Source organism: Zingiber officinale, chromosome 3B (genome assembly GCF_018446385.1).
Source record: "Zingiber officinale cultivar Zhangliang chromosome 3B, Zo_v1.1, whole genome shotgun sequence".
In the NCBI taxonomy this organism is placed as follows: domain Eukaryota; kingdom Viridiplantae; phylum Streptophyta; class Magnoliopsida; order Zingiberales; family Zingiberaceae; genus Zingiber; species Zingiber officinale.
The window spans coordinates 120,656,150-120,667,007 of NC_055991.1; the positions used below are offsets into that span (position 1 = coordinate 120,656,150).

The 10,858-nt window shown below is 38.5% G+C and overlaps 1 protein-coding gene across 1 annotated transcript; it reads right to left on the reverse strand.

Annotated features, from left to right (window-relative positions):
* Positions 1-2,643: 2,643 nt before the first annotated feature.
* On the reverse strand, positions 2,644-4,701 carry LOC121968564 (protein NRT1/ PTR FAMILY 8.1-like). Its single transcript, XM_042518887.1, has 4 exons — positions 4,593-4,701; positions 4,300-4,517; positions 3,666-4,216; positions 2,644-3,589 (listed from the first exon to the last, which is right to left on the reverse strand). The coding sequence occupies exons 1-4, from the start codon at positions 4,699-4,701 to the stop codon at positions 2,728-2,730; spliced, it is 1,740 nt and encodes a 579-aa protein (XP_042374821.1). The 3' UTR covers positions 2,644-2,727.
* Positions 4,702-10,858: the final 6,157 nt, after the last annotated feature.

Genomic DNA, 10,858 nt, shown 5'->3' on the forward strand with positions numbered 1-10,858 from the left:
AAAAATCCACACAGTGGAATAAATAAATTCTTTCGTCCTCTTTTATGGAATTAAATAAGCAAAACAAACCAACCAAATAACTCAGTAGTAGATCCTGAGACAGTAAAAAAAATTTGGCACAATTTTTTAGCATGGAAAACTCTCCAAACGAGAGAAAACTAGGGACCCTTAGCCCTTAGGTCACTTAAATATTCCACAAATAAAATTAATGAGGTACGCCAAGTTCTTCTCCAGAAAACAACTAGAAGCAAATAGAAGTAAATCATAAAAGAAATTCAATTTAAACTACTAATCTTGGTACCTCACAAACTAGATACTAGAAATCCACAAAAGTAGAAGAAGATTTGCCAATGAAGTATTCAAATTTCTTTCTCTCATGTTCTCTCTTATTTTTCTTTTTTTTAGTTAACACCATGTATCCAAGTCTTGGCTCGACTAATCCTCAGAGTGGTTGACTTAGATCCACAAAATTTTTTCATCAGCCACTTGAATAAATCGAGGAAATGCACATGGAGGCCTATCCTGACAGTTAACGTTCTCGGGTCCACTACTTATAGGGATGTAAATGAACTAAGCTGCTCATGAGTTATTCGAAGCTCGATTCGATAAAAGCTTGTTTGATCTTGTTTAATGAGGCTCGTTAACATAAATAAATCAAACTCAAGTTTTACAATACTCGACTCGTTAGCTCGTGAACATGTTCGTTAGTAAGTTCATAAATCAATTTTTAAATGAAAAAAATAATAATTTTGATATTAAATTTATAGATTTTACAATCTACTTATGAAAAATATAGATAAATATATTAAATTTAGTTATTAGAATAAAATTATAAATTTTAATAAGAATATTATAATTTTTTCTAAATATATAATTTAATTTTTAATGAATATTTAAATTTATTAATTTGGTTCAAATATACATAATTTTTTTATTTGTAAAAAAACAGAATCATTTTATTTATAAGAATCTTTGAAGTATTCCACATCGGACATGCTTTACACAACCAGAAAATTCTTATAAGAAACTTAATCAATGCCCCACTAAGACCTCATTTTTAAAGTCCATACTAATTCGGGTTCGAACGTATACCAAGAGGTGCACCTTGTGACCACAAGCGTACAATAATGTCTATTGTCAGCGACTACAAAGACAATGCTCACATGGTGCGCAAGGAGAATTCCCTTGCGATGTGCGACTGTAAGTCTGTAAGGGCAATGTCCAAGTAGACATCACTCGTGTAGTGTGCGACCGAAAAGGCAATGCTCATGTGGTCCATTGGTGATCAATCTCAAAGGGCAATGTTTGCGCGGTCCACAACTGTAAGGCCATTGCCCGCTCGGTACGCAATTGCAAGAGCAATGCCCACCGGCGAGCTATAAGGCCATGCGAGGCGTGCGCGATGTTGTCCACACTATAGGCAAACCGCAGGGTTTAATTAGCAGTGTGGGGCGCTCACACACAAGACTTGTTTGTGCTTCTACCAAGCTCTAAGGTGTGCATTACATGCTACAGTGTGTTGATCAGCCTTGATACCGTGATAACGAGGAGTCCATTAAATATGGGTCAAAGATGGAGATAGCAATCGATGTAGAGGTCAAAATCAAATAGGCCAATGCCAGAGGGCCAAAGGGTTCACCAAAAGGGAACCAAGCAGAATTCTACAGCGGTGATCGATCGGGCGTAAAGCTTCCGACCGACAAAGGACTGGTCCAAGTAGAATGCCCGTACATCCAAGATCATGAGGCGCTCATCACGGAGCAGAGGAACATTGGGACGACCAGAGCGTTAGTCCGGTCAGGTGATAACAAGCTACTATACTCAGCCACTACAATGAAGAACAGCATAGGCCGACCGATCGACGGAGTCCCAGCCGATCGGTCACCTCGTTTAGTCGAACAGCGGAATCATTGTCGTATCTCTCAATATTCTTAATTTTGGGAGATAGTGTCTCTGACACGCGACATGATCAACAGCCGGATCTACGACGGAATCTTTTACTGTCTTGTTAGGAATATGCATGCCCTGTTAATGTATGATGTCTGAGGCACTTTCCTGACAGGTCCTTTCATATAGGACAAATTAGAGAACGTGCCCATGACCAATTGGAGAATGTGATCACACCTCGAGGAGCGCGCATGTCGTCCACCGAGCTAATATAAAGGGGGGTCCATATACCGGCGGAGGTACGTGTTATTCACTATTCACGCCTGTGTCTACTGTTGCTCTGTCTTTTTCTTCTTTCCGATGACTGACTTGACCTCTTCCCTGACTTGATGTTTCTTGTGTTGCAAAGTGAAACGGAATCTATATCCAATCAACGCAGCAGTCACATTCTTAACTTATCATTTTCATGATTTTCGGACAGGATCAATGCTTAAGACCTCAAACCATGAGGACACATTGGGATTAAGTATATGATTGAATTCAAAGTTTATCATCAAAGAAAATTTAAGTTTATACTTGTAAACTCTCTCAAAAGGCTAATACCAATTCTGTAGCATTCTCCATGGGAAAATACTAACATTGTTTAATGTACATTATTCAAATAACTAGACATGCGCAAAATACTGCGAGCAACATAATTACACTCACAGGATTACTAAATTCTAGAGCCATGCATTCACGAACTGCAACGTACTATTATTTGTGAAGTTTTTCAAACCGAAAAGAAGCACAAAGCAGAGGTGCAAGGCTTCCTAATCTACCATGCATATAGACTTCACATCATGCCCCAGTAGCATCACCTGTCGAATTCTCATCCTCTATTGTGTTCTTGTAGGTATAGAACTTTGCGATCACTAGATACACAAGGAAGTTCAGAACACTGAGAATTGCCAAGAGCCAGAAGAAGTAGTCCAGGTGGCCGCGATTAAGATTGTCAGGAATCCATCCAAGTTTTCCATTCTTTGCGGTAATGGATGTGACAATATCAACGAGCAAGGTGCTCAGGTAGTTGCCAAGAGCCACGGTGGTAAGAGACAGGGCTGAGCACATGCTCCTCATCGCATCAGGTGCTTGATCATAGAAGAACTCCAGCTGCCCAATGAAGGTGAACACTTCGGCCGCCCCTATGACCAAGTACTGAGGCACCTGACAGAAAATAGACATGGGAACATAGCTATCTTGGTCGTCATATAAGTTGTGTTTTGCCACAGTTCGCAGCCTGAAAACCTCTAGAACGCCAGCGGCCAACATGGAGAAGATGGAGATGAAGAGGCCAATGCCCATGCGTGTCAGCTGGGTGAAGCCACGCTCTCGACCAGTGAATTTCCGCGCAATTGGTATGATGATGAAATCGTAGACCGGAACCCACACAATTACACTGATGGTGTCGAAGATAGAGAGGGAAGCTGATGGTATCTTGAAGTGGGGACCCATATGGGGATCCAGAGTGTTGCCTTGTAGCACGAACATGGTGCTCATCTGGCCATAGACAGTTGCGAATATAATGCCGCTTGCCCATATAGGAAGAAGCCGCAAAACACTCTTTAGCTCCTCCACTTGGGTGACCGTGCAAAGCCTCCATGGATTCACTGAACCATTGTTCCTGTCTTCTTCAGTCTCCACTGTAGCCTTGTCGAAGAACCTGCACAAGGAAATTGCTAATGCTACAACTTCAACTCTGTATCTTTTACAATAAGAATGAGTTCTAGTGAACTTACGTTAATTGAGCTGTGTGCTTAAGCTTGCGGCTACCTTGAATGACTGAGTCTTTGTCTGTAATTTCATATAAAAGTGACTTGTCATCAGGTACCTTCACACTGGCCTTCCTCGCAGATGCAACAACAATCTGAGCAATGCGTGTAAGAGGGCTTCCTCCAGGTTTCTGGTGCCTATACAATCTTGTGCCCAAGAAGAAGCTTACAACTGCAATGGCCATTGCCACTGCTGGGATTCCAAAACCCCACCCCCATCCCACATTCATCTGAATCCAAACCAGTACCGAAGAAGCAATCAGTGCTCCTATGTTAATGGTGAAGTAGAACCAGTTGAAGAATGAGCTCTTCTTCTTCCTCTCTGATTCATCAGATTCGTCAAACTGGTCAGCGCCGAAGGAAGACACGCACGGTTTGATCCCTCCCGTCCCCAGGGCAATGAGATAAAGTGCTACAAAGACTGCTGCAGTTTGTGCTTTCGTTGGATCACAGACACCACTACTGCAATCAGCTGCCAGACCTTTGACTGATGCTGTCATCGTCAGTAGCACCAAACCCTGCAGCGAAGTACAAAATCAGTGGTGTCTACTATATGCTTCTCCTAAAGAAATTCCAAGTGTGCATTTCCTTATTCCATTACCAATATATAAACGATCATGAAGCTGGAAATTGTCCAATATCTTCCCAGGTAGGCATCAGCTATAAATGCCCCGAGAAGAGGCGTAATATAGCATGTACCTGACCAGTTAGAGACATTGTTTGCAGCACTAGCATTCCCTTGGTTGAGCCGATCTTTCATGTAGTTTACTAGGTTGGTACTCATTCCATAGTATGCCAGCCTCTCACAGCATTCATTTGCTGAGATAAGGATTTGCGGAAGTTAGATTATGTAAACTAGCCATAGACATTGTTGCAGTAAGTTGAGAGACGAACCAAGAATATAAGGACAAGCCCTCCAATTCCCAGTGTCTTTTTTCAGGGACGGCTGACCATGGAGATCTGTTGTCCCATCTTTTGTGTACTTATCTGCGTAGTCTTCCATGGCCTTCTCCAAGTAACTTGCTAAAATCTAATCAATCAGATGAAAAACCACAACTATCTATCACATCCTCGCACCAGTTCCATGAAAGAATCAAAACGACATTCTTATGCAGGAAACAAACACACAAAAAAAAGTGAAAAGAGAATAATTTCTGTCACTTACAGTTGATCACTTCTTCCTCGCCTTTGGATTCGGGAGCCCCAGGGAAGAAGGCGACGCAGGCTCCGAAAGTTGGGAAATTCGTGCCAGAGCAGAGGAATAAATACAAAGGGCTCAGTAGCGGGTGTGACGTCAGTGTTTCGGCGGATATATCGCCCGCTATTGGCGGATCTCGTTATATAACAAGCGTCTTGTAACCCGGGTTAAAGTTGATCTGGGAAATGATTAACACGGCGCTGGATTTATTTTACTCGGGTTTCCGACTTTCTATTGGCGGCAATATCCGAGAAAGGGAGCATTTACTTACGCCAACGCGTTCTTTCCTTGTTTGGCAATTTTGCCTGCTGTTGTTTGGCTTTTGTCCGTAAGCTATAAAGAATGATATTCATTTCAAAGTTTAATTAGTTTTTGGATAGAAATCAAAAAATGCCGTTTTATTTTTATTTATTATTAATATTAAAAGGATATCTCATATTAAAAATACCTATAAAAAATGCATACCATCCTAAGTAGTTCAAATTTTTTATTCGAAACTATTATGATATTGATACTGGTTAAGATGTTTTTCCTGAATTTTAAGTAGATATTCTATGCAAGATTGTTTATATGATTTAATTTGTACCGTATAATTAGATCTTTAAGTATCAAGTTATAGTAATTTTAAATAAAATTGTTACAATATAAATAAATATTAATTAGAACTTCAAATATTATATACACAATAGTAGTTGTTCTTGGATAAATTGAATGTTGTTTTGATATTTTTTTTTCAATAGAGATGTCCTAATAAGGGTCATTCATTTAATTTTTGCCTGAAGTTCTTTTCTTTTCATCAATTATTTCAGAAAATTTATGTTATTACATCTTTTGTATATAATATTATTCAAATTTCAATCTTCTTTCTTTCCTTAAAAAAAAACCAAAAACATAATTTCCTTACCTTAAAAAGCAATTATGTATTTTTTTTCTTTCCCTTTTACCTAAATTTATTTCTTGCCTAACTACTTTCCCACCTATGCTAATAGGAAACCCAATTGAATTTCTCTTCTTAATTTTTTTTGTTAATCTGGAAATAGAAAGAAGGTTGCTGTAGTCTAAGGTGACTAAACGTTGATGACATGGAGAGCAAATAACGTCAGAGGTTGGCCGACGTTACGGGTGCGATCACCCGCTCAAATCTGAACAGACACTGAAAGTGAGAGAGAAAGCAAAAGAGAGCAAGAGCATTCAGAGTATTAGAGAGTTATGTGGAAAAGAGTTGTCTACATTGTGCAAGAAGAAAATCATACCTATAATTTATCTCCTCCAGCTATTATATAGTCGGTGAAAAGGAATCTCCACATGGTTATCCTTGCGGAGGCGGTTAGGGAACCTTGAGTTGCGTCTCCGAGAATGCCCACGTAGGTAGTGCATATCCACCAGCCCTCCTTTCGAATGGTATAGTAGTTATTGGATCATCATTGGAAGTGTGAATAAAACAAAGAATGTAAATGACAACACAAAAAGAATGAGAAAAAAAAGATAGCCATAAAAAGATACTATCAACTTATATTAAGAAGTCTTAAGGTTCACAAAGAAAAGAGGAATATAAATAAACAACAAAAGTATAACAAAAAAAGTAATCTATCCTTATATAATAATAATAAGTTATATTACCATCTCCTCAAACTCACGATGCAAATTGAAAACATGTGAAATGTATCTTGATGAGCAAGTCTATAATTTGGATGAAAGATGTGACAAACAGTAAGATGATGGTAACATTTTGATAGTGATTACAAGTGAGCTGACAATCAATGCCGATATGTTCGGTGCATTCGTGAAAGATAGAATTGTGAGAAGTTGTCACAATGCATAGGGGCATGATCCGAAAGAAAAACACTCATATCAGTAAGTAACTAACACAACCAAATAATTTCAGCAGTAGTAGAGGTCTAGCACGATATTTTGCTTCGGTAGAAGAATGTGATGGTACAGCGGGGTCGGCAAGAGGAGAGGGGTGAATTGTCTGCAATACGAAAATATCTTCCTCGTTCTTTCAACTCTAAAATTTGTGACAATTATAAAATAAAATAACAGAAATTAAAGTAAGAGAAAAGTCACAACAATTTGACTTGGTTACAACCTAGATGGTTGTTAATCCAAGGCGGTTGAAAAAGCGCACTACGAATCTCCTTCTCTGAAGGCGGAGAAGCCTTTTACACATTTAGAAAGCTCAAGAGTTGCTAGGGAATTAGTACAAGAGTTGATTGAATAATTCCTAGCTCCAAGGACCTTTATATAGCTATGGGAAATCCTATCTCGAGTCTTAAGGGTGCCTCCAAAGGGGTTGAGGGCGCCTCCAAGGGGATAAGCGGATAAAACTTTATCCGCTCGTCAACGGATGTTTGACCCAGTAGAGAGCGTCCTCAAGGACATTGAGGGCACCCCCAATGTTGTTGAGGGCGCCCTCAATGTTGTTGAGGGCGCCCTCAATGTTGTTGAGGGCGCCCTCAATGCTGTTGAGGGCGCCCTCAAGCTGATGAGGGCGGAGGCGCCTCCAACGAATGTTGAGGGCGCCTCCAGCTACTTTTCTAGCACTTCTTTTTCTTCACTTTAGCTTCCAAAGTTCCGTTCGCTTGGGTGATTGCGGCCAACCGAAATAGGGCTCACCCGAACTCAATTTTTGGCCTTCTCCTCGAGTAGGCTTCCACCCCGGCTTCTCGTCCCTCGAACGTCACACACGTTCTTCTCGTCCACCGGTGTACTCTTCCACAACTCTTTCATCCTTCGAACGCGCCGAGCCCGTCGGCTCCCTTCTCGTGCCACCCTTCTCACTAGCTGCATCTTTCGCTAGACTTCCTATGCTCCAAAGCTCCTGCACACTTAGACACAGGGATCAAAATCAAACAGGACCTAACTTAACTTGGTTGATCACATCAAAACAACCACGGGGTCCAACAGAATGAGAAACAACATTTTATTTTTTTACTCTTTCAAGAGATAACGGAGTCTTCCACAAACATATAAAATTTGATGGTAGACTTACAATATGTAGAATCACCACCCCAATCTGCATATGAGTAAGTGCGCAGCTCTAAGATAGAAATGGAAAGATAAAGAAGATTATGAAACTGGATACCTTGAAGGATGCAAAGCATAGCTCCCCAATATACTAAAGTGGGAGAAGTAACAAACAAATGATAGTGAGATACACTAGATTGTCATCTAGTGTGATATAAAGAAGGATTTGGCAAGAGAACACCATCAGTAGAAGAGTACAGAGCATTAACCTCAAGCAGAGTATCAACAGTTCGAGTGTCAGATAGATGAGTTTGTTCCAAAATATCACCAATATACATGGATTGCAAAAGAAAATAATCATAAAGAGAATAAGTTATTTCAATTCTCGAAAAATAACTCAAAGGATCCAAATCTTTCATCTCAAACTCACGAGCCAAGTGCAATTTTAACTCTGTTGTTCCATTTATATCGTCCTCTATGATAAGCATGTCATCAACATAAAGAGAGAGTAACATGCAACCTAATGAAGTACAATGAACAAAAAGAGTGGAGTCATCTGGCTAGGAAGAAAGCCTAGAGATGTAATCACAATGGAGAATTTGTCAAACCAAGCTCGAGGAGCTTGTTTAAGGCTATAAAGAGCCTTCTTCAGTTTGCAAACTTCACTAGGTAGTGAGTGACATCTGATGAAGGTACCATGTAAGCTTCTTTTTGAAAATCTCTATTTAAGGAAGCGTTTTTAACATCTATCTAAAAAATAGATCACTGACAAATTGATACAACTGCAATGAGAGTATGGATAGTAATAAGGTTGGAAACTGGAGCAAAAGTTTTATCATAATCCATATCATACTGTTGGGAAAAAAATTTAGCAACCAAACGAGCTTTATACTGCTCAACTGACCCATCAGATTTAGTTTTGATTTTATACATCTATCAAGAATCTATCGCATGCTTCCCCAAAGGAAGAGGAACAAGATCTCAAGTACTTATTTGATACAAAGTAAAAAAAAAAATCGTCAAAGCATACTGCCAAAGAGGATCAAGAACAACCTTTCTATAAAAGGAGGGCTTAAACAATTAGTGAATAAAATCCAAAAAAAAAAAGAAAAGAAAGCACCAGAAAGTAGAATACACAAAATAAGTAATTGAGTGGACTTACAAGATTGAGGGTAACGACAAGGAGAATCCGCTATCACAGGAGCATCATGGGGAGCAATAAGAGCAGGGGGTTCATTGATAAGTTAATGACTAGAATCTGTATAAGTGTCAATCCTGTAAGCAGCATCATTAGAAGAAGACGTGCTAGGGTGGTCTAATTATGGGAAAACATGAGATGACATATCATCAGAGTCGGTGCAAAAGGGTTAATATGAGTGAGATCGGATTTTTAAATATTAGGAGTGTCAAAGAGAATGTAATGGAATGGGATGTGTTCAAGAAAAATAACATGACACGAGATATAAAGTTTTTGACTAACTAAATCATAACATCTGTATCTCTTTTGATCCTCGTCATAGCTAAGAAAAACACAAAGAGGGGACCGAGAACTAAGCTTACTATGCTCAACATGAGGATAGAGGACAACACATGTGGATCTAAAAACTCTTAAGGTAGAATAATCAAGAACATAACCATATTATTTTTCAAAAGGAGACAAACTGGATAAAATAAAAGATGGAATTATATTGATAGAATAGACTACAGTAAGAATAGTTTCCACTAGAATTAGCTAGAAACATATGCAGATAATATGAGAGAATGTGCAGTTTCAACAATATATCTATGTTTTTTTTTTTCCAACAACACTGTTTTGTTTTGAAGTTTTAGTACAAGAACTTTGATGAAACGTACCATCTAAGACAAGTAGCTCAAAAAAAAATTGGATATATATTCACCACCTAAATCACATCGAAAACATTTAATAACAATATTATGTTGAGTTTTTACCATGACACAAAACATATGATAGATACTAAGAAAATCAAAATGATATTTCATAAGATAAACCCATGTGTAATGAATACAATCATCGATAAAAGAAACATAGTAATAAGATCCACCTTTTGTACGAACAGGAGATGGGCCCCACATATCAGAATGAACCAACTCAAATGGTGCAAGAGAAACAGAGATACTTCTATAGAAAGGTAAAGCAGAGAATTTTGCTAATTTATAACCACAACAATCTAAAATAGCATGGGTTTGCAATTTTTCTAAATTTTCCTTAAAAGCTAAGTATTTCAAACTAGAAGAAGAAACATGTCTAAAATGAGAATGTCACAAATAAAAATCAAAAGAAGTAGAGCTTAACCGAAAGGATGACAAATCAACACTAGAAGGTGCAATATCTGGTAATTTTAGCTCTTCCAAAACATACAGTTCCCCTGCCTACGACCTATCTCAATCTGCTTATGGGACTGCGGATCCTATATATGACATGAAGATGAAGTAAAAGAAACTGAGAAATCAGAACCACATAATTGACCAAATGAGACAAGATTCAAAGTAAGATAAGAATATAATATACATCAAATAAAGATAAATTAGACGTACAAATAGAGCCAACATTAGCTAATGGTATGGAAGTAGTATCAGCAATCATGATCGACATAGAAGAAGATAAATTTACATATACAAAAGAATTGACATTAGGCAACATATGATAAGAAACTCTAGAATCAAGGATCCAAATAGATGAAGGTATATCTGAGGTATTACTAGAGGTCAAACCAATGTGAGAAGCGACAGACATGACATGTGGATGAGATGCAAAGAACTTCTAAAACTGTTCAGTAAAAGCATCGCAATTGTGGCATTGGATGATTGAGTCACCTCAAAGTCTATAGGAGGAACTACTACCATGTTGGGTGTGATGGATCGAAATGAAGGGATAGGGGTGAATCGCTAATTTTTTTTTAAAAAAATCTTTTGTATTTTTAAAAGAGTATCGAAATGCAATGGAAATTAAATCTCAACAAGATATACTCGTTCA

Bases quoted from the DNA above. Each gene is read 5' to 3' on its own strand.
- LOC121968564 (XM_042518887.1), bottom strand. From the start codon at position 4,701: ATGGAAGACTACGCAGATAAGTACACAAAAGATGGGACAACAGATCTC. The intron at 4,518-4,592 runs GTTCGTCTCTCA...TCCTTATCTCAG, and splicing joins GGCTTGTCCTTATATTCTTG to CAAATGAATGCTGTGAGAGG. The intron at 3,590-3,665 runs GTAAGTTCACTA...TTCCTTGTGCAG, and splicing joins AAGCACACAGCTCAATTAAC to GTTCTTCGACAAGGCTACAG.